The sequence below is a fragment of the Mobula birostris genome, chromosome 32 (genome assembly GCF_030028105.1).
Source record: "Mobula birostris isolate sMobBir1 chromosome 32, sMobBir1.hap1, whole genome shotgun sequence".
NCBI lineage: Eukaryota > Metazoa > Chordata > Chondrichthyes > Myliobatiformes > Myliobatidae > Mobula > Mobula birostris.
This window is the reverse complement of record NC_092401.1, coordinates 526,678-551,182: the sequence shown is the minus strand read 5'-3', so window position 1 is coordinate 551,182 and position 24,505 is coordinate 526,678. Positions and strand designations below refer to the sequence as shown.

General features: G+C 41.0%; 1 protein-coding gene across 1 annotated transcript in view; it reads right to left on the bottom strand.

The window, feature by feature from the left end:
* The window catches only part of LOC140191057 (venom factor-like), a 174,128-nt gene that overhangs the window by 72,372 nt on the left and 77,251 nt on the right, over positions 1–24,505 (bottom strand). The window contains exons 18-20 of the mRNA XM_072248132.1: positions 19,543–19,654; positions 18,557–18,642; positions 12,155–12,294 (exon numbers count right to left, since the gene is read on the bottom strand). Coding sequence (XP_072104233.1) covers positions 12,155–12,294; positions 18,557–18,642; positions 19,543–19,654 — 338 coding nt within the window. The remainder of the gene's footprint in view (positions 1–12,154; positions 12,295–18,556; positions 18,643–19,542; positions 19,655–24,505) is intronic.

Genomic DNA, 24,505 nt, shown 5'->3' with positions numbered 1-24,505 from the left:
GTTGTGGGCAACACTGAGTCATGGCTGAAAGAAGACCAGAGTTGGGAGCTAAACATCAAAGGATATACTTTGTATCGAACAGACAGGCAGGAAGGCATAGGTGGTAGTGTGGCTCTGTTAGTAAGAGATGGAATTACACCTTTAGAAAGAACTGACATAGGGTCAGACAATGTTAAATCTTTGTAGTTGAGTTAAGAAGCTGTGAGGGTAAAATAATCATTACGGGAATCATATATAGGCCTCCAAATAGTAGCCAAGATGTGGCGCTGAGATTGCAAAGGGAGCTAGAAAAGGCATAAGGGGAATATCACAATTGTAATGGAGGCCTTCAATGTACAAAGGGATTGGGAAAACCGGGTTGGTGTCAGATCACAAGAGAGGTGTAGTGATATCTTGTAAGAACGTGATTGGAGAGTGTTCTGAGCATGCGCAGAAATGATAGAAAGATCTTGAAGCATAGCGCTGTAAGACAAGTGTGGTTGTTGCTGTTGTAAGTAAAAGCTCTATTCTTCCAGAATATGGTTCGTTATTAGAAACCCATGGTACGTATTAATATAAAGAGCACAACATGGTGTCAGAAGTCAGTCTGGAAGAATAATACGTTTCCTAAGATGGGAGAATCGAAGATAATCAAAAAGAGTTCAAACTGTTTTGGTGTTTGCTAACAGTTTTGCAAATGGAAGGGCTGCAACCTCCACCGACACTTCAATTGTCTGGGAATGTAGCTGAGAACTGGAGAAAATTTAAGCAACGTTTTGAATTGTATCTATCGGCGATCAGAGCGGATGAAAAACCCGGAAGAATGAAAGCTGCGCTTGTACTCCACGTAATAGGTGACGACGCAATTGAGGTATATAACCATTCTACTTTTAAAGATGGAGATAATTTAAATTTAAAAGCGATAAGGGACAAATTCGAAGCAATTTGTATACCGAAGCATAATGTGATGTATGAGCGGTACAAATTTTTTACGAAGAAGCAAAGAGCTGATTAAACTATTGATCAATATGTTACTGAGTTGAGACATCGTAGTAAAACATGTGAGTTTGGAGAACTGACAGACCCTCTCATTAAAGACAGAATTGTTTGTAGCATTCTGGATAATGGTCTGAGAGAAAGACTGTTAAGAGAAGAAGACCTAGAATTGGAAAAAGCTTTGATGCTCTGCAAAGCTTTGGAAACAGTGATATCACAGGCTAAATAGATTCTCATTGAGAGCTGCAAGGTACATGCTGTGAAAAAGTGCAAACATATTAGAAAAAATAATAAAACGACAACGAAACCGACAGAGAGCAAGACGTCATCTGAGAGAAAAAAGCAATGTGATCGCTGTGGGCGGCAGCTTCAGCCAAAACCGTGTCCAGCGTATGGGAAAATGTGCAATGACTGTGGTAAGAGTAATCATCTTTCACACTGTTGCAGAAGTAGAAAGAAAATAAAAAAAGTAAATGCAGTGCTTGAAAATGAACTTGAGGAGTTTTATATAGATGTGCTTTGTGAAAACAAAATAAGAATGACTGGACTATTCCATTGCAAGTGAACCAAAACAGTATTCTGTTTAAACTTGATATTGGAGCACAAGTAAATGTTCTTGCAGAATCTGAGTTCAATGCATTAAAGCCAAGACCGAAGTTACATCAGACAAATATAAAAGTGACTGCGTATTCAGGTGCAGACATTCCAGTTAAAGGAACATGTGTGGCAAAAGTATCATACAAAAATATTGTGCACACACTTTCATTTGCGGTGGTGCCAAAGAATGTACAGTCAATACTGGGCTTATCTGCCTGTGAGAGACAGAATTTGGTGAAAAGAGTATTAGTCCTGGACTGTGACACAGAGTCAGAATACAGTGACTTGATGAAAGAGTATGAGGACTTGTTCAAAGGGTTTGGTTGTCTTCCAAGAGAGCACACAATTAAATTTGACAACACAGTGCCACCTGTAGTACATCCATGTAGAAGAGTGCCTTTTGCATTATGTCATCAACTGAAAACAGAACTTGACAGAGTGGAATGGCTAGGAGGCATAAAAAAATTGATGAACTGACAATGGGTCAATTCGCTTGTCATTGTTGATAAGAAAAATGGAAAACTGAGGATTTGCTTAGATCCAAGAGACTTGAATCGCTCCATTAAAAGAGGGCATTTCACATTACCTACTCGTGAAGAAATTATGTCACAGTTTGCTAACGCAAAGTACTTTAGTAAATTAGATGCATCCTCTGGATTCTAGATGAACCGAGTTCAAAGTTGTGTACCTTTAACACTCCTTTTTCCAGATACTGTTTTCTTCGGCTTCCGTATGGAACTGCATCATCTCCTGAAGTGTAACTTAAAACCATTCACATGCTGTATGAGCACATTGAGGGCATGGATACATCCATGGACGATATTATTGTTTGGGGATCATCTAAACAAGAGCATGATGCCAGACTCAGACAAGTCTTTGAGGCAACACGCAAGGCAAACCTGAAGTTGAATAAAGGCAAATGTCAGCTAGGAGTGACTGAACTTACCGTTGAGGGTGATATCATCAGCGATGAGGGTGTGCGTCGTGATCCATTGAAGGTTTCTGCTATTGAGAACATGCCAAGACCACAATGTGAAAAGGATGTTCAAAGGTTCATGGGAATGGTCAACTACATGGGAAAATTCATACCCAATCTTTTGGAACAGCTTGCTCCATTGAGGCAGCTAACAGAAAAGAAAAACGAATGGAGCTGGAATCATGAACAGGAGAAGGCATGACAAAATCTCAAGAAAGTGCTCACTAAAGAACCTGTGTCGAAATTCTATGATGCTGAGAGACTCATCAAAATCTCATGTGATGCATCTCAAGCAGGCTTAGGGGCAGTATTACTCCAGAAGCAAGATATGCCCAAATTGAAAAAACACTTACTCAGCATTATGTTTGCTTGAAAGAGATTTCATCAGTTTGTGTCAGGGCAATCTATTTATGTTGAAAGACCTCAAGAAAGAGCCAACCTTAGAGTTTCAGTTAACTGATGCAGACCAGACAAAACTTGGAAATAACGACGAAACACAAGAACTGTGTGAACCTCTTAGAAGGTCTACTCCTGTTCGTAAACCCCCAGAGTGACTGATAGAAACACGTTAAATTATGCATTTGTTTTGGCCAATGTTGCTAATCCTTTTTCTTTTTAAGGAAAGGAAGATGTGGTGATATCTCATGTAAGAACGTGATTGGAGAGAGTTCTGAGCATGCGCAGAAATTATAGAAAAATCTGGAAGCATGGCACTGTAAGACATGTTTGGTTTTTGTAGTTGTAAGTAAAAGTTATATTCTTCCAGAATATTGTTCATTATTAGAAACCCATGGTATGTATTAATACAAAGAACGCAACAAGAGGTAATGTGTTGAATGCCTACGAGATGGCTTTTTAGAGCGGCTTGTGCTCAAGCCTACTTGGGGAAATGCTATTTTAGATTGGGTGCTGTGTAATAACCCAGATCTTATTAGGGAACTTAATATAAAGGAACCCTTAGGAGGCAGTGATCATAATATGAATTCATACTGCAGTATGAGAGGAAGAAGCATAATTCACATGTATCAGTATCGTAATGGAAAAAAGAGAATTACCGAGTCATCAGAGAGGAGTTTGCCCAAGTGGATTGGAGGAAAATACTCGTGGGGATGACAGCAGAGCAGAGATGACTGAAGTTTCTAGGAATAATTCACAAGGTGCAGGATAGATATGTCCCACAGAGGAAGAAGTTCTCAGATGGCGGGGCTAGGGGACTGTAGTTGACAAGGGAAGTTAAGGACTGCATAAAAGCCAAGAAAAGGACATAGAAGGTAGCAAAAGCGAGTGGGAAGCTGGATGATTGGGAAGCTTTTAAAATCCAACAAAAGGCAATGAAAAAGCTATAAGAAAGGAAAAGATGTAATATAAGTGCAAACTAGCCAATAATGTAAACCAGTATACCAAAAGGTTTTCAGTTATATAAAAAGTGAAAGGTAGGCAAGTTGCTATTGGACCACTGGAAAATGATGCTGGTGAGGTGGTAATGGGGGATAGAGAAATAGCAAATGAACATAATGGGTACTTTGCATCTGTCTTCACTGTGGAAGTCACTAGCACTGCGCCAAAGGTCCATGAGTGTCAGGGAGCAGGAGTGAGTACCATTGCTATTACAAAGGAAAAAGTGCTAGGCAAACTCAAAGGTCTTATGTGGATAAGTCACCAGGGCCATATTGACTACATCCCAGAGTGCTGAGAGAAGTTGCTGAAGAGATAACAGATGCATTGATCATGATCTTTCAAGAATCACTTGATACTGGCATGGTCCCAGAGGACTGGAAGATTGCAAATGTCACTCCGCTCTTTAATAAGGGAGGAAAGAAAAAGAAATGGGCTAGTTAGCCTAACCTCAGTAATTGGGAAAATGTTGGAGTCTACAGTTAAGGATGAGGTTTCGGGGCACTTGGAGATGAATGATAAAATAAATCAAGGTCATCATAGTTTCTGTAAAGGGAAATCTTGCCTGCCTAATGTGTTAGAGTTCTTCAAGGAAGTAACAAGCAGGGTGGACAAAGGAGAGGGAGTGGATGTCATTTACTTCGATTTTCAGAAGCCATTTGATAAGGTGCCACACATGAGGCTGCTTAACAAATTCCTATGGTGTTACAGAACAGATACTGACATGGATAGAGGAATGGCTGACAGACAGGAGGCAGCGAGTTGAAATAATGTGGGCCTTTTCTGGATGGCTGACAGTGTGCACTGTTGTTTCTCAGGGGTCAGTGTTGGGACCGCTACTTTTCACATTGCTTGTCATTGATTTGGATAATGGATTTTATGTCTTTGTGGCAAAGTTTGTGGATGATACGAAGGTAGGTGAAGGGGTAGGTAGTGCTGAGGAAGCAATGCGATTGCAACTGGACTTAGACAAATTGGAATAATGGGCAAAAAAGCTGCAGATGGATTACAGTGTTGGGAAATGTATGACAATGCATTTTGGTAAAAGGAACAATAGTGCAGACTATTATCTAAATGGGGAGAAGGATCAAAGATCAGAGGTACAAAGGGACTTAGGAGTCCTCGTGCAAGACTCCCAGAATGTTAATTTACAGGTTGAGTCCATGGTAAAGAAGGCAAACACAATGTTGGCATTTATTTCAAGGGGAATAGAATATAAAACCAAGGAGGTAATGCTGAGGCTTTATAAGACACTGGTCAGGCCACACTTGGAGTATTGCCAACAGTCTTGGGTCCCATATCTCAGAAAGGATGTGTTGTCATTGGAGAGAGTCCAGAGGAGGTTCACGAGGATGATACCAGAAATGACGGGGTTAACATATGAAGAGCATTTGGCAGCTTTGGGCCTGTACTCACTGGAAATTAGAAGAATGTGGGGGACCTCTTTGAAATCTACCAAATGTTGAAAGGACCAGATAGGATGTAAGTGGGAAGAATGTTTCTAATGGTGGGGGTATCCAGAACGAGAGGGCACACCCTCAGAAATGAGGGGCGACCTTTTAGAACAGAGGTAAGAAGGTTTTTTTAGCCAGAGAGTAATGAATCTGTGGAATGCTCTACCACAGACTGTGGTGGAGGCCAAGTCCATAGGTATGTTTAAGGCGGACGGTCAGGGTACGAAAGGATATGGCAAGAGGGCAGGTGTATGGGGTTGAGTGGCTGCAGATCAGCCATGATGGAATGGTGGAGCAGACTTGATGGGCTGAATAGCACAATTTTGCTCCCATGTCTTATGTTACTATGGCGTTATATCTATAATAGTCGTGCAGCTCTGCTCCTGATATCTCCATGATTGTTGTGTATCTCTTTCCCAGGTGTTTCTATGATAGTGGTGCAGCTCCGTCCCTGGGTGGTAAGCTCGGGATTCCACAAGAGTAGTAACCTCATGATTGCTTCCTGCGCCACGTGACAGTGAGGATAGTAATAGTATGAGGTGGCAGATAAAGGCGTCGCCGAAGAATTGGAGCAGTGGGAAAGGATTCAGATTTCTGGATACTTGAGACCCCTTCTGGAGCAGGTTGTACCTACACAGAAGGGGCAGGTTGCACTCGAATCAGAGGAGGAACAATATGCTTGTGGACAGATTTACTAGAGCTGTTGGGAGTGGTTTAAATCAGGGGTCCCCAAACTTTTTTGCATCACGGACCGGTTTAGTATTGACAATATTCTTGCGGACCAGCCGACTGGGCGGGGGTGGGGTGGGGTGTTCAAGTAAGGTTACACTCACCTGAACATGTCTTTTACGGTTAGGGTTACCAACTTTCTGACTCCCAAATAAGGGACAAAAGTAGCAGTCAAATCCCGGGACACTTCACCCCAGGAAAGACTACCATGACCATGAAGCCTTGCGCGGGCACCTGTGTGTGCATGCATGATGATTTTCTTTCTCCTTCAAATCGGCTTTGCCTTCATCTTCCCAACTACACTGTACAGACATTATTTCTACTTTATATAGGCTGTGTACTTATCATATCATTCCTGCTTTTACTATATGTTAGTGTTATTTTCGGTTTTATGTGTTATTGGTATGATTTGGTAGGTTATTTTTTGGGTCTGGGAACGCTCAAAAAATTTTCCCATATAAATTAATGGTAATTGCTTCTTCGCTTCACGCCATTTCGGCACGAAAGGTTTCAGAGGAACGCTCTACCTTAGCAGGGGAAATACGAGACAAGGGCGGTCCCGTATGGGACAAACCAATTTAGCCCAGTATATGGGATGTTCCGGCTAATACGGGACAGTTGGCAACCCTATGTTCAAGTTCAACAGTATGTGACAGGGGATGAGGAAAGGTGCAGCTGACTCATATCATTTCCTCATGGCCCGGTACCGGTCCACGCCGGTGGTTGGGGATCACTGGTTTAAACTAAGGGGATGGGGACAGGTGCAGTAAAGCTGAGGATGAGGATGAGCCAGCACGTTTACAAGTAGATGATGGATGTAAATGAATGTAAGCAAGGACAAACCAATGACTGGGTACAAATGCAGACAGAGCAAAGAGATAAATTGGACCACAGAGGCAAAATTCAAAAGGTTGAAGAACACAGGACACTAGATGCTGTATTTAAATGCACATAGCATTTGGAATAAGGTGGGCAAACTCATGGCACAATTAGAGATTGGTCGGTATAACAGCATGGACATCACTGAGTCGTGGCTAAAAGAAGGTCATAGTTGGGAGTTTAACATCAGAGGATATACTTCGTATTGAAAGGACAGACAGGAAGGAGGAAGTGTGGCTCTGTTGTTAAAAGATGGAATTATATCTTTAGAAAGAGGTGACGCAGGGTCAGAGGATATCAAATCTCTGTGGGTGAGGTTAAGAAACTGCAATGCTGAAAAAAATCAATATGAGAATCATATATAGGCCTCCAAATAGTAGTCAAGATGTAGAGTTGAGAATGTAAAAGGAGCCGGAAAAGGCATGTAATGAGGGTAACGTCACAATTGTAATAGGAGACATCAATGTGCAAGGAGATTGGGAAAATCAGGTTGGTGTCAGATCGCAACAAAGAGAATTTGTTGAATGCCTGCAAGATGGCTTTTTGAGCAGTTTATGCTTGATCCTACTCGGGAAAAGGCTATCTTAGACTGGGTGTTGTATAATAACCCAGATCTTATTAGGGAATTTAATATAAAGGAACCCTAAGGAGGCAGTGATCATAATATTATTGAATTCATACTGTAACTTGAGAGGGAGAAGCATAACTCACATGCATCAGTATTGCACTGGAATAAAGGTAGTTACACAGGAACAAGAGAGGAGCATGCCCAGGTGGATTAGAGGAGGATATTGGTGAGGATGACAGCAGAAAAGAGGTAGCTGAAGTTTCTGGGAATAGTTCACAAGGCGCAGGATAGATATGTCCAACAGCAGTTCTTCTCAAATGGCAGGGCTAGGCAACCGTGGCTGAAAAGGGAAGTTAGGAATTGCATAAAGGCTAAGGAAAGGGATGATTGGGAAGTTTTTAAGACTCAACAGAAGGTACCTAAAAGAGCTATAGGAAGGGAAAAGATTAAATATAAGGGCAAACGAGGCAATAATATAAAGCAGTAAACCAAAAGCTGGTTCAGTTATATAAATAGTAAAAGGGAGGTGAGAGTTGATATTGGACACTGGAAAGTTAGACTGGTGACATTGCAATAGAAACACAGAAAACCTATCACACAATACAGGCCCTTCGGCCCACAAAGCTGTGCCAAACATGTTCTTAGCTTAGAAATTACCTAGGGTTACCCATAGCCCTCCATTTTTCTAAGCTCCAAGTATCTATCCAGGAGTCTCTTAAAAGACCCTATCATTTCTGCCTCCACCACCGTCATCGGCAGCCCATTTCATGCACTCACCATTCCCTGCATTAAAAAAAACTTACCCCTGACATCTCCTCTGTACCTACTTCCAAGCATCTTAAAACTGTGCCCTCTCGTGCTAGCCATTTCAGCCCTGGGAAACACCGTCTGACTATCCACACGATCAATGCCTCTCATCATCTTGTACACCTCTATCAGGTCATCTCTCATCCTCTGTCACTCCAAGGATAAAGGTCGAGTTCACTCAACCTATTCTCATAAGGTATGCTCCCCAATCCAGGCAACGTCCTTGCAAATTGCCTCTGCACCCTTTCTATGGCTTCCACATCCTTCCTGTAGTGAGGTGGCCAGAACTGAGCACAGTATTCCAAGTGGGGTCTGACCAGAATCCTATATAGCTGCAACATTACCTCTCGACTTTTAAACTCAATTCCACGATAGATGATGGCCAATGCACCATATGTCTTCTTAACCACAGAGTCAACTTGCCCAGCAGCTTTGAGTGTCCTATGGACTCGGACCCCAAGATCTCTCTGATCCTCCATACTGCCAAGAGTCTTACCATTAATATTATATTCTGTCATCATATTTGACCTACCAAAATGAACCACCTCACACTTATCTCCGTTGAACTCCATCTGCCACTTCTCAGCCCAGTTTTGCATCCTATCAATGTCCCGTTGTAACCTCTGACAGCTGTCCACATGATCCACAACACCCCCAACCTTTGGGTCATCAGCAAGTTTACTAACCCATCCCTCCACTTCCGCATCCAAGTCATTTATAAAGATCACGAAGAGTAGCGGTCCCCGAACAGATCCCTGAGGCACACCACTGGTCATCGACCTCCATGCAGAATATGACATGTCTACAACCACTCTTTGCCTTCTGTGGGCAATCCAGTTCTGGATCCACAAAGTGATGTCCCTTGGATCCCATGCCTCCTTACTTTCTTGATAAGCCTTGCATGGGGTACCTTATCAAATGCCTTGCTGAAATCCATATACACTACACCTATTGCTCTACCATTATCAATGTGTTTAGTCACATCCTCAAAAAACTCAATCAGGCTCATAAGGCACGCACTACCTTTGACATAGTCATGTTGACTATTCCTAATCATATTATGCCTTTCCAAATGTTCATCAATCCTGCCTCTCAGGATCTTCTCCATCAACTTACCAACCAATGAAGTAAGACTCACTGGTCTATAATTTCCTGGGCTATCTCTACACCCTTTCTTGAATAAGGAAACAACATCTGCAACCCTCCAATCCTCCAGAACCTTTCCCGTCCCCATTGATGATGCAAAGATCATCATCAGAGGCTCAGCAATCTCCTCCCTCACCTCCCACAGTAGCTTAGGTTATATCCCATCTGGTCCCGGTAACTTATCCAACCTGATGCTTTCCAAAAGCTCCAGCACACCCTCTTCCTTAATACCTACATGCTCAAGTTTTTCAGTCTGCTGTAAGACATCCCTACAATCTTGTAATGGGCGACAAAGAAATGGCAGATGAACTTAATTGGTACTTTGTATCTGCCTTCACTGTGGAAAGCACTAGCAGTGTGCCAGAGGTCCGTGAGTGTCAGGGAGCAGGAGTGAGCACCTTTAGGAAAATGTGCTAGGCAAACTCAAGGATCTTAAGGAGGAATCGTCATCTTCGACCAAATGGATCATATCACAGAGTGCTGAGAGATGTTGCTGAAGTGATAATGGATGCATTGGTCATGATCTTTCAAAAATTATTTGATTTAGCATGGTCCCGGAGGACTGGGAGATTACAAATGTCATTCCACTCTTTAAGAAGCAAGGACGGCGAAACAAAGGAAATTATAGGGCAGTTAGCCTAACCTCAGTGGTTTGGAAAATATTGAAGATGAGTTTTTGGGGTACTTAGAGACTATTGATAAAATAAGTCAAAGTCAGCATGGTTTCTGTCAAGGGAAATCTTGCCTGACAATTCTGTTAGAGTTCTTCAAGGAAGTAACAAGCAGGGTGGACAAAGGAGAGGCAGTGGATGTCATTTACTTGATTTTCAGAAGTAGTTTAATAAGGTGCCATACATGAAGCTGTTTAACAAAATACAATTCTGTGGTGTTACAAGAAAAGTACTGGCATAGATAGAGAAATGGTTGACAAACAGGATGTGGCAAGTAGGAATAAAGGGGGCTCTTCAGGTTTGCTGCCAGAGACTAGTGGTGTTCCTCAGGAGTCAGTATTGGGATTGCTACTTTTCATATTGTTTGTCTTGAAGAATCATTCCTAATTCCTCCATAATCTCTTCAGCTACTTCTTTCGGAACCCTGGCATGCAGTCCATCTGGTCCAGGTGATTTATCTAACTTCAAACCTTTCAGCTTCCCAAGCACCTTCTCCTTTAGAATAACAACTACACTCACTTATACTCCCTGACACATAAACTTCTGGCACACTATTAATGTCTGCCACATAAAGACTTTTGCAAAATACTTCTTAAATTTGTCTGCCATTTCTTTTTCCTCCAATACTACCTCTGCAGCATCATATTCCAGCAGTCCAAAATCCACTTTTGACTCTATTTTACTCTGAAAATATATACCTGAAAAAATCTTTTAGTATCCTCTTTTATATTATATTCCCTCTCAATCTCATACATTTCAAGAAAGACATTTCATTGAAGTTAGCCAATATCCACTTTATGAATTCTACTTTTAAGTTTCCCTTGCACTTCTCCGCCACTAATCCTTTCCATCGCCACTTGGTCTCCTTGTCTCACCTCAGTGACTGGCCTCAAAGCTGGCAATGCCTCCTTGATCATTGGGCTAAAGTAATATGGGTTAGAAAGATCACTGACACACATTTCAAGAATTCCTTCCCTTTATTCTAATTATTCGAATACTACATGGTGTAATATGGATGGAAGTCTCGCAGTACCTCCATTTTATAGCCCTTGCACACCTTAGAAATACCCCTTAATATTTCCTGTGCAATCTCCCTCTCAGTATCAGGAGTTCCATAGAATCTCTCCAGTGTTGCCTTTATACACTTTTTGCTTCTTAACCATAATGGATTATGTAAACATTTTACAGTTTTCCTGCATTAACTTTCATCTGCCATATGTCTGTCCATTTTATTTCCTGACCATAATCATATCTTCTTGAGGTACATTACAATGTTCCTGTGCTATTTCATCTTTTGCCCAGCCATCCTGATTCTCTCCATACTTCTTCTCTACTTAACATCAGTTATCCTGCAGCAAATCTTGCTCTTTTCATTGACCTGTGCTGGCTCCGAATCACATGTGGATTCCAATTTGGATTTCTCCTGTACAAATCCCTTCATGCACCACCTTTTCATCTGTTCTCTCCACAGCCCTACAGCCTTAAAGAATCTGTATCACTCTAGCACATGCATTGTTCCCTACACTTTACCAATAGGAAACTGTTTTGCCGATTTATAGAAACAGTATCTAACCTTTTAGAACATTTAAGTCTTTTGCCTTTCAATCTCTATTCCTTCCTCTGTAACAAACAAGAGAAAATCTGCAGATGCCGGAAATCCGAGCAACACACATTGAAGATAGTCCTGATGAAGGGTTTTGACCCGAAAAGTCGACAGTACTCATTTCCTAGTGAGTTCCTCCAACATTTTGTGTGTGTTCTTCCTCTGTAACTCCTTTTCATCCAATTACACTTCTGACCTTGGACCATTGTTATAAATGCAATACAAATTCACTTAACTTATTCCGCACCTCATTACACAATTCCATTAAATTCATTGCAGAATTTACATTGATTTGCTTGTGACTGAAGTCCTTAGGATATTGAATAGCTTGTTGAGGCGCATTGCCAAACTTACTTGAATGTCTGCATTATTATAATTGTAAAGGATTGCTCGAATTTCCACTTGCTCATTGCGGACAGCTGAGTATGGAAGGCGAAGGTCAATGTAAAAATTTTTCATTACTCTTATATCATACGGTTCAGCAACACATATTCCTGTAAGAAGACAAGTTAATATTCAGAATAGGTACCCCATTCATTTTGTAAAAAGCGTAACCCACTGATGTAAATTTTTTACTCAGATAGTGGTGAGTGCATGGAATGGGCTGCCAGCAGTGCTGGTGGAGGCGGATACGATAGAGTCTTTTAAGAGACTTCTGGATTGGTACATGGAGCTTAGAAGAATAGAGGGCTATTGGTAAGCCTAGTAATTTCTAAGGTAGGGACATGTTCGGCACAACTTTGTGGGCCGAAGGGCCTGTAATGTGCCGTAGGTTTTCTATGTTTCTATGTTATGTTTCACAGACACACCAAGTTATTTCCAAAGCTGAAAAAAAGAGAATACATCTAATTTTCTCAAAAGGTTAACTTGGTGTTTGGATAGAATAACTTCCAAATTCCCAAGAATAAATACTATTTTAATTTGACCATTCTGCCACAATACAAGATAAATCATCTTTGATTTGAAGTTTAAAAAATTGTGAGACTGTTATATTATGACCTTTCACATTCTGCTATGTATTTACTTCAAATTCAAGCTGGTTGGTGAGGTCTAGTAAATTAATGGTCGGAGTTTATCCAATCATGGTCATTGGGATGTGATGGTAGGCTCCGATCATTGCCAGCAGTCACTTGTTTTGGTGAGTCAGAGTGAGATTTAAAAAGAGAGCGTGGCCTTTTTGGTCTTTGTAGCAGCTTAGGTCACGGTGACTTATGAGGTAATTGGCAAAAGCCAATATAAAGAAGTTATGTTTAAGCACAGTGGCCATTGTGGGTGCAGCCATAGCATCGGCGAATTTGTGTTCGAGAGGATTAGTCGAGAAGAGACAAACACTCTTGGTATGTTTATTTCTTCTTTTGCTGGTACATGGCTAGTGCAGTGAGAATGGGTACAAGGTCAGTGGTGTGTTCTTCATGTGAGATGTGGGAATTCAAGAAGATCTCCAGTGTTTCTGATAACTACATCTTCATGAGATGCATTGATCTCCAGCTCCTTACAAACTGTGTTTGGGAGCTGGAACTGCAGCTGGATGACATTTGGCTACACAGGAGAATGAGGAAGAGATAGATAGGAGCTATGAGGGGGTAGTCACCCTAAAGTTGCAGGAAGTAGCTGACGGTGACTGTCAGGGGAGGGAAAGCAAACAGTGCAGTGTATTACCTGAATAATAAGTATACTGATTTGGATACTGTTGGGTGGGGGAATGGCTTATCCAGGGAAAACTGAAGCGACTGGGTCTCCAGCACTGAGTTTGGCTCTGTAGCTCAGAAAGGAAGGGGAAGAAGATGAGTTTAGAGCTGAAAGGGGATTCAGTATTGAGAGGAGCATGCAGGAGATTCTGTGGATGTGAAAGGGACACCCAGGTATGTTGTCTCCTAAGTGCCAGTGTCAGGAATTTCATGGATTAGGTCCATAGAATTCTAAAGTGGGATGGTGAGCAGCTAGAAGTTGTGGTACATTTGGTACCAGCAACATAGGTAGGAAAAGAGATGAGGTCCTAAAGGGGGAATATAGAGAGCTATAGCAGTGTGAGGAGGTTTGTGAACCCTATACAATTTTCTCTGTTTCTGCATAAATATGACCTAAAATGTGATCATATCTTCACGCAAGTCCTAAAACTAGATAAAGACAACCTAATTAAATAAATATCACAATTAATATTTCAATGAGTACTGGCCCAATACTGCCAAACACTCCTCATATTTTAAACCCTTCACTCCTGGAATCATCCTCATGAACATCCTCTGGACTTTCTCTAATGACAATACATCTTCTTCAAGATATGGCGCCCAAGACCTTTGAAATACTCCAAGTGTGGCCTGACCAGTGTCTTATAAAGCCTCAGCATTATCTCCCTGCTTCTGTATTCTATTCATCTTGAAATGAATGCCAACATTGCATTTACCTTCTTCACCACAGACTCAACCTGTAAATTCACCTGCTGGGTGTCTTGCACAAGGACTCTCAAGTACCTCTGCACCTCTGATGTTTGAAGCTTCTCCACATTTAGATAATAGTCTACACTATTGTTCTTTTTACCAAAATGCATCATCATACATTTCCCAAAACTGTATTATATCCGGAACTTGTCTAAGTCCTGCTGCAATTGCATTGCTTCCTCACCAATACCTACCCCTCCATCTATCTTCATATCATCTGTAACCTTTACACAAAGCCATCAATTCCATTATCTAAATCATTGATAAACAATGTGAAACGTAGTGGTCCCAATACTGACCTCTGAGGAACACCACTAGCCACTGGTAGCAAAATAGAAAAGGTCCCTTTATTCCTACTCACTGCTTCTAGCCATTCCTTTTGCCATGACGGTATCTTTCCTGTAATGCCATAGGATTTCACCTTGATAGCAGCCTTGTGCATGGCACCTTATCAAATGCCTTCTGAAAATCCAAGATCTGATATCCATTGCCTCTCCATTCTCCGCACTGCTTGTTATGTCCTCGAAGAATTTGAATAGATTTTTCAGGCAAGATTTCCCTTGACAGAAACCATACTGACTTTGTCTTATTTTATCCAAGTACCCCGAAACCTTGTCCTTAATACTGGACTCCAACACTTTCCCAACCACTGAGTTTAGGCTAATTGGCTTAAAATTTTCTCTCTTTGCTCTTCCCCCCCTTCGTAAAGAGTGGACATATTCAGTCCTACGGGAACATGCTGCTACCAAGAAAATGCTCTTGCCAGTATCTCTGCTTCCCTCGCTGGCATCTGTTTTAAACAAGAATCTAAGTTAAACCATGAATTTTTTTTACACAGCAGCACATAAACCTTCCTCGACATTCACTTGTCTTTCCCTTAGGTTTCTGTCTGGTGATTGTGACCCAGTAAAGTAATAGCATAACAGTGATAACATTCATGAAAGGACTTAATGTAATCTTCCTATTATGATGGAATATTCTGCCAATAGAAACCCCAGGCTCTTTAAGGTTGTCATAGCCAAGGATTGTGGGGATAAGCTCCCACTACGTATTAAATGCTCCCAGTGTTCTCAAGTAGCCTCTGATAACCATGTACAGCTCTTGAACTTTATGTGTGGTTTAGCTACTAATCCCAGTGAACTGTTTCTACTGACAGGAGAAGGGGCAAAGGTAGGTTACTGGTGCCTTAAAACCAGTCACTCTGGACAGAAGGGGTTTCTCAGCTATGGCTGGCAGCTCACCGAGAAGAAGGAAATTTCAAACCTCCACTAACTTGTGGCTGTACTCACTTGCAGGTAAGGCTTTGGGAGTAAACCCGAAGGAAAATCCTGAGCTGGAGTCCCTAATGCAGTCCAACGTAGGGTTCAATGCTGACTGACAGCTCCTGCAATGCCACTGGTGTCAAACTGCATCACTCGTCATTCCTTCAGATTCATCAGCTTCATGAAGAAAGGGAGCCTGCTCTCCATATCATATTTCCCTGACCTGTATACTAGCTTGCATATTGACTTCAACATAGACAGCTAGGACACAACACCCATGGTTGATCCCAACCAATGGTGGCCCACGGAAACTCCATTTCAGTTGCTGCTACCATTAATGTTCAAACACAACATACTGACACAATCAGATATCCTGAAGAAAGAAATACAATAGATAGACCTACTGACAAGGAACTATTTTCTTTCTGTGATGTACTGTAACAGTGAAGGAAGGTCTTGATTAAAAAATGATCCATCTGTTATCAATACAAGTAATTAACCATTCTTTTTCAACACAAAAAAGTTCTGGAGGAACTCAGCAGGTCAGGCAGCATCTATGAAAATGAATAAACAGTCGACATATTGGGCCAAGACCTTTCATCACAGCTGAATAAGAAAGGGGAAGGTGCTGAATAAAAAAAAAGAGGTGGGGGGGGGAGATGAGAAGGTGACAGGTGAAGACAGGTGAGTGATAAAGGGCTGGAGAAGAAAGAATTTGATGTAAGAGGGGAGTGGACCATGGGAAAAAGGGGAAAAGGGAAGAGGAAAAAAGGGAAGGGAAGAAAAGAGAAAAGGTAGAAGGAATGGAAGTCTATTACCAAGGATGAGGTTTGAGGGTACTTGGAGACTAACGATCAAATGAGTCAAAGTTGGCATGGCTTCTGTAAGGGGAAATCTGGTCTGCCAAACCTGTTAGAGTTCTTCGAGGAAATAGCAAGCAGGGTGGACAAAGGAGAGGCGGTGGATGTCATTTCTTCGATCTTCAGAAGGCATTTGATAAGGTACCACACATGAGGCTGCTTAACAAGATAAAATCCAATGGCATTACAGGAAAGACACTGGCATTGATAGATGAATGGCTGACAGCCAGGAGGCAGCAAGTGGGAATAAAGGAGCCTTTTCTGGTTGGCTGCCAGTGACTAGTGGTGTTCCTCAGGGGTCAATATTGGGACTGCTACTTTTCACATTGTTTGGATAGTGGAATTGATGGCTTTGCGAATGATACAAAGATAAGTGGAGGGGTAGGGAATTTGGGAATTTGGTAGGGAATGTGATTGTAGCAGAACAGACAAAATGGAAGGATGGGCAAAAAAGTGACAAATGGAATACAGTGTTGGGAAATGTATGATAATGCATTTTGGTAAATGCAGCAATAGTGCGGACTATTAACTAAGTGCAGAGAAGGTTCAAACATCAGAGGTGCAGAGGTACTTAGGAGTCCTCATGCAAGACTTTACAAGTTGAGTCTGTGGTAAGGAAGGCAAATGCAATGTTGGCATTTATTTCAAGGGGAATAAAATATAAAAGCAAAAAGATAATGCTGAGGCTTTATAAGACACTAGTCAGGCTGCACTTGGAGTATTGTTAACAGTTTTGGGCCCCATATCCCAGAAAAGATGTGTTGTCATTGGAGAGAGCCCAGAGGAAGTTCACGAGGATGATTCTGGGAATGAAGGGGTTAACATATGAGGAGCATTTGGCAGATTCCGGCTTGTATTCACTGGAATTTAGAAAAATGCAGGAGTGATCTCATTGATGTTGAAAGGACTAGATAAGGTGGATGTGGAAAGCACTTTTCCCTTGGTAGGGGCATCCAGAACTGGAGGCCACAGCCTCAAAATTGAGGAAGTATCCTTTAGAACTGTTTCCTATGGTGGGGGTATCAAGAACTTGAGGGCACAGCCTCAAGATAGAGGTGCGACCCTTTAGAACAGAGGTAAGGAGGATTTTTTTTAGCCAGAGAGTAGTGAATCTGTGGAATGCTCTTCCGCTAGACTGTGGTGGTGGCCAAGTCCATGGGTGTACTTAAGGTGGAAGTTGATAGTTTCCATATTAGTCAGGACATCAGAGGATATGGCAAGAAGGCAGGTGTATGGAGTTGAATGGGATCTGGGATCAGCCATGATGGAATGACAAAACAAACTCAAAGGGCTGAATGGCTTAATTCTGTTTCTATGTCTTATGGTCTGAGGAGGGGCACCAGCAGTGACCTTTGTCATTTAACCTCTTGTCTGTTATTCTCCTCTTTCATTTTTGTCGGCATTTTAAAACGTGTTTTAACAAAAATTTCTAACTCCTTATTTTGATGCAAGATGCTCATCTCAAAATGTTTTATTTTTCTCTTTCTAATACCTATTCCAATAGGCCAGGTGAATATTTTCGGCTAAGTATTCAGAAAATGCTGCAGAAAATTGTAAATCCAACAGATCCATGACAGACACTTGTCTCCCTATCACCAAGGACATTTTCAAAAGGCGATGCCTGGAAAAGGCGGCACCCATTAGTAAGGACCGCCGTCACGCAGGACATGCCCTCTCCTCATTGCTGCTGTCAAGAAGGAGGTACAGGAGCCTGAAGACACACACTTAACATTTTAGAAACAGCTTCTTCCCCTCTGTCCTCATACTTCTGAATGGATAATATACCCATGTACACATTTATTTTATTTAATTTTTATATCTATTTCTTAGTGTAATTTATAGGTTTTTATTATTATGTATTGCAGTGCACTGCTGCCACAAAACAACAAATTTCACAACATATGCCAGTGATGTTGAATGTGATCCCAATCCAGCATTTTGTGACTACGATTCATTTGCTGTTTCTATTTCAGATTTTCCACCTCTGGAATATCTTACATTTCATAAATTGAGACTGTATCTTTTATATACTGCAACGTCTTTGGTGCTCTGATTGTCATACAGCTTCATTCTCACAACTTCCAGGTATAGAAAGGAAGAAAATACTAATATTTGATCAAAGCCTTGCCTAATGATGCCTTTAATATGTTATGTAGTTATTGATTTCAATATTCTTATAATCCATAAGAAACTTGCCTTTTGTTGGAGACATACTGACTGCTTGTATTTCCCACGTAGTGATTGTGTCTTGCAAGACTGCAGGTAATGTCATTGATGCAAGACTGTTTAAGAAAATAAATATCTATTAAACTCATTATGACACATACATTCAACCTCCTGCTGTTTATGTGTATTTGTTGTAAAAAATCTATTTTAAATGAAAATTTTTGGATGAAATAGTCATACTTCCCTTCACATACGTTCACATTTGCTTAGTCATGGGTTGCATTAATGGGTAATTCAAGTTTAACTAGTTTCTCCAAGAAACATCCATGATATAATCATAGCATATTATATGAGAGGCTGTGTACCTTTCAACACTGGGAATGTTGTGACTTTTGATATACTGTTGTAACAACCACTAACTTTAGTTGACCACCATCAATAAAGGACGCTTTCTTTTTTAAACTGACTCTACAGCCTAAGGAATGAGTAACACCAATGAGACATGGTACAGAAGCTTCTTGGATGGAGGGCTGGGTATTTTTACTGAATCACATTGTGTTTATATGTTACAGTGCTAGTTAGTTCTGTTATTCCCATTATTAAATGCCAGTAAAATTACTTCATTTAAAATTATTCCCTGCACAAGAAGCTTTTTTTATGAATGTGCTTTGTAATGACTTGTAAGACTGGTGATATGGCATAGTAAGGAGTACTATTTCTTCTCAGTCAGAATTCAATTACTGTTCTATAAAGTTAGGTGTAAACATCTATATCTGTCATCATGGCATTACTCTGACAACAAAAAAACAAGGACACTTTCCCAAGATCCATCATCATTTTTTTCCTGCATTTCCTAAAATACAAATTTAATTCTCTGAAACAAATTCCAGTCAAATACTAACAAAAAAAGCATTTGTTGGATGAAACTCTTTGTAATATCCTGAGAGAATTTTAATGAGTAGTGCAGTATACACAACAAGGTTTCATTAAAATGTGTAAGACTTTAGAATAAATACCCATCTTTGTCTGTGTTTTGTGGAAGATGAAAAGTGTTCCATAGCCAGCTTTCTAGGAAGTTAGTCCTGACTCTTTGGTTTTGATTGGAGGAATAGTAATCTTCATCAGCTCCTAATGGAAAAGAATAAATTACAGATTTAGATATAATCTAAACTTGGAGATAAAAGATAAAAACTATAAATTTACATTTTCTGTTCAGAATGGAAACATCCTCAGTGAGTGACCACAGTCAGAGCAGATCAGTAGTAACATCTCTTCATCGTTGATAATCAACACAGGTGCACTAAGGGATAGTCCACAGCTCTACTCTATGATGGTGAAGGTTAAAAAGCTATTCTTCAAACGTTGAGTGTGGTCTTCAAGCTCCTCTACCTCCTGGATGGTGATGATCAAACGGCATCTATAAATTTTCCAATTACACTACAGGTGATGGCAAGGAGGTGTACAAGAGTGATGAAGATTGGCTGGTTGAGTGGTGTCACAACAACCTTACACTCAATGTCAGCAAGAATGAGAATTGAATTGTGGACTTTTTAGGCAGGGGAAGTAGGAGTAGTAGGAAAACACATACCAATCCTCATTGATGAGTCAGTGATGGAAATGGTTCCTGTCTGTTAATATCGCAAAGGATCTATCATAGGCCCAAAATATTGATGTATTCACAAGAAGGCACGTCAGTGGCTTTACTTCATTAGGAGTCTGAGGAGATTTGGAATGTCACCAAAGAATCTTGCAAATGTCTACATGTTTTCGCTGGAGAGCATTCTGACTGGTTGCATCACCACCTGGTAGGGAGGCTCCAGTGCTCAGGATTGCTAGAGGCTGCAGAGTGTTGTGCACACAACCAGTCCTATTTCAGATACAACCCTTGCTGCCATCCAGGAATTTCAAGAGCAATGCCTAAAAAAAATCTACATTAAAGATCATCACCCTCTGGGAAGTAGAGGAGCTTGAAGACCACACTCAATGTTTGAAGAATAGCTTCTTAGCCTTCACCATTAGACTTCCAAATGGTCGATGAACATGTGACCACTACCTCATTTGTCTTTTGCACCATTCAGTTTTGCAACTTATAGTAAATTTATATCTTTGCACTGACCTGCTGACACTAAACAACAAAATTTATAACATATGGCAGTGATAGTAAACCTGTTTCTAATTATAAATCACTTAAATCCTTCTAGTGAGAATGTCATCCCTGTCTTTTCTGACATTTTTAGAGACACAGAGCTCTCAATAGGACAGCTGATTCTAATCTGAAATGGACAGATGAAGAACATTTTGACCCTGCAACAATACCTACATTCACAATATTCATTAAAAGGGAACTGTGTAGGAGCCTTAAAAAGTGAGGCGTTTAAGGAGAACATGAAGATGGAACTTCTTCACTCACTGAGTGGTGAAGTGTGGAATGAACTGCCAGAGTAAGTGGTGGATGTGGGTTCAATTTCAATTTCTCAATAAATGGGAGGGGTATAGTGACCTATAGTCCAGGTGCTGGTTGATGGGACTTGTTTGGTCAAAGGGGTTGTTTCTGAGCTCTAGTATTCCATGAATATGACTCTATAAACCTGCCTGGTTAGATGCAGAGATCCATCAAAAATATAAAGTGAGGAAAAAACAAAAAGTGACGATAACACTCAGCAGGTCAAACGGCATCTGTAGAAAGAGAAAAACTTAATGTTTCAGGTCCAGAATCCTTCATCTGAACCACACTATAATAACTCTTATTTATTTATTTAGAGATAAAGTGTAGAACAGGCCCTTCCATCCCGAAGAGCCGCGTTGCCCAGCAACCCACCTAATCATAGAATGATTTACAATGACTAATTAACCTACGTCTTTGAACTGGAGGAACCCATACAGTTACAGTGAACACATATAAGCTCCTTTCAGACAGCCCCAAAACTGAAAAGGGAACTCCGAAGCCTTGAGCTATAGATGCTGCTTTACCTGCTGATAGGGTCTGGCATTTCCTATTTTCATTTTAGATTTCCCGCATCTGAAGTTTTTATGATGTTCAATAACAGATTTTCGGCAACAATTTGGAAGTGTGATATATCCATTTTAAAGAAAACTCTCAAACCTGAAGGCAGACTGGTTCAAACTTTACTTTGTTACAACATTTTGTCAGAGTCATAAGCAATGTTTCTAATTTAAATACAAGGCATGCAAGTTGTCTTCACAGATCAGCAAAAACAAATTGTGAATTACTTTGGCTTTCCAGCAAAACATTTAAGTTGGATTTCAGTATAACTTACAATATATCCTTGCGCCCTACACCCGTGTCATCACAACTACCTGCAATCTCTCTTTACCCTTTCCTTTTATTGCCCAACCTTCAAGCAAACTCCTTCCACAACTTTTAATCTTGTCTCCCTAGTGATTCTAAGACAGAACCTACACCCTGGATTTATCCAATTTCCTCCCTTTGCTCTACACTAGTAAAATATAAAAAAAGTAAAGACTTCATCTGCAACTGAATTCCCCAGAAGTGATGCCACAAACAGAGCATTGCTTGACCTACCACCTTTACATATGACAAAAGATAATCCAGGATCGGGCCTCTTGGCTCTTTGAGTGTGCCACTCATTTAATAAGATCATGATCATTTTGATTTTAATCTGTACTCCTTATTCCTCTATACTGTAAAGAACCTTTATGTGTTTTGAACGTCTTCATCACCGTAGCCTTGGGTGCATGTGACTAGCTGCAGAAGCTGTGATGGTGACCTAGATGATGTAATATGGCTGTGGATCTGAAATTTGAGCATGAGAATATGAAGGTCACGTGAACACAGGGGCGTGACGTGTGAACAATGGTGGCAAGTGATAACTGGTTGGGTGGTTTGGGCTGGTGTTAGTATATTGGTGCACCTACTGCAGCAGCATTTTATAACAGTGGTGTTGTTATAAAAGCAGTCAGTGGGCTGGGGACAAGTTCACCGGGGCTCACCAACAAGGGGGTAGGGGTTCATATTTCTGGATCATTAGGATCTCTTCTGGGGAGTGTATGACTTGAACAAAAGGGATGGGTTACACCTGAACCTGAGGGGGTCCAATATCCTTGCGGGCATGGTAGCCAGAGTTGCTCAGGAAGGTTTAAACTAATTTGGCAGGGGGAAAGGAAATGGAGTAATAGTACTGAGGAAGAGGTAGTTGGTTTACTAACATGGGCAATGTGTAGTGAGACTGCCAGCAAGAAAAGCCTGATGATAGGCCATGAGGGAGGAGCTGGCCAGAATAGACTGGAAAAGAACACTGGCAGGGATGATGTCAGAGCAGCAATGGCTGGAGTTATTGGAACAATTCAGGAGGCACAGGACACATACATCCCAAAGAGGAAAAAGTATCCTAAAGGCAAGATGACACAACCATGGCTAACAGGAGAAGTCAAAGCTAACATAAAAGTGAAAGTAAAGGGATATAATAGAGAAAAAAATAGTGGGAAGTTAGAGGATTGGGAAGTATTTAAAAAACAACAGATGGCAACTAAAAAAAAAATCATTGAGAAGGTACAAATGGAATTTGAAAGTAAGCTAGCCAATAATATTTAAGAGGATACCAAAAGAGTCTTCAGATACATAAAGTGTAAAAGAGAGGTGAGTGTGTATATCGGACCACTGGAAAATGATACTGCTAAGGTAGTAATGGGGGGCAAGGAAATGCCAGATGAACTTAATAAGTATTTTGCATCATTTGTAACTGTGGAAGATCTTAGCAGGTTGGTGCAAGTTCCAGGTGCTGTGGTTCATGAAGTGTGTGAAGCTACCATTACTAGGGAGAAGGTTTTGGGGGAACTCAAAGGTCTGCAGGCAGGTAAGTCACATATCCAGATGGTGGAAACTCCAAGTTTCTGAAAGAGGTGGCTGAAGAGATTCTGGAGGTATTAGTAATGATCTTTCAAGAATTGCTAGATTCTGGAATGGTTCCAGAAGACAGGAAAATTGCAAATGTCGTTCCATTCTTCAAGCAGGAAGAGAAGTAGAGAAAAGGAAATTACAGGCCAATTAGTCTAACCTCAGTGATTGGGAAGATGGAGGAGTCAATTGTTCTGGGTGTGGTTTTCAGGTACTTGGGGGTACATGACAAAATTGGCCATAGTTAGTATGGTTTCTTCAAGGGAAAATCTGGCCTGACTAATCTGTTGGAATTCTTTGAAGAAACCACAAGCAGGATAGACAAAGGAGATTTGGTTGATGTTGTTTACAAGGATTTTCAGAAGGGCTTAGACAAGGTGCATAGCATGAGGCTGCTTTAAAATTTAAGCACTCATGCCATTGCAGGAAATACACAAGCATGGATAAAGCTGTAGCTGATTGGCAGCAGGCAAAGATTGGGAATAAAGTTCTATGCTCTTTGTTCTAAAAGGAGCCTTTTCTGGTTGGCTGCTGTTGGCCAGTGGTGTTCACAGGGGTCTGTGTTAGGACTCTTTCATTCTATGTTATATGTCAATATCTCGGACGACAGAATTGATGGCTTTCTTCCAAGTTTGCAGTCAATATAAAGATAGGTGGAGGGGCAAGTAGTTTTGAGGAAGTAGAGAGGCTACAGAAGGACTTACACAGATTAGGAGAGTGGGAAAAGAAGTGGCAAATGGAATATAGTGTCAGGAAGTGTATGGTCATCCACTTTGTTGGAAGAAATAACTGGAGAGAAAATACAAATAAATGGTGGAGCAGACGCAATGACCAAATGGCCTAATTCTGCTCTACTTCCGGTCTTAAGGTCTACGACCATGGAAGAAAGGGAAGGGGGAAGGAGCACCAGAGGGAGGCGTTGAGCAGGTAAGAAGAGAAGGCAAGAGAAAGAAATACAAATGGTGATGGTGGAGAGAAGGATGGGGTAATTACTGAATTTTCAGAAATCAATGTTCATGCCATCAGGTTGGAAGCTGTGCAGATGAAATATAAGGTCATGAGGGAGGGAGTGTTCCTCACTGAAATATAAAGCAATATTTAAT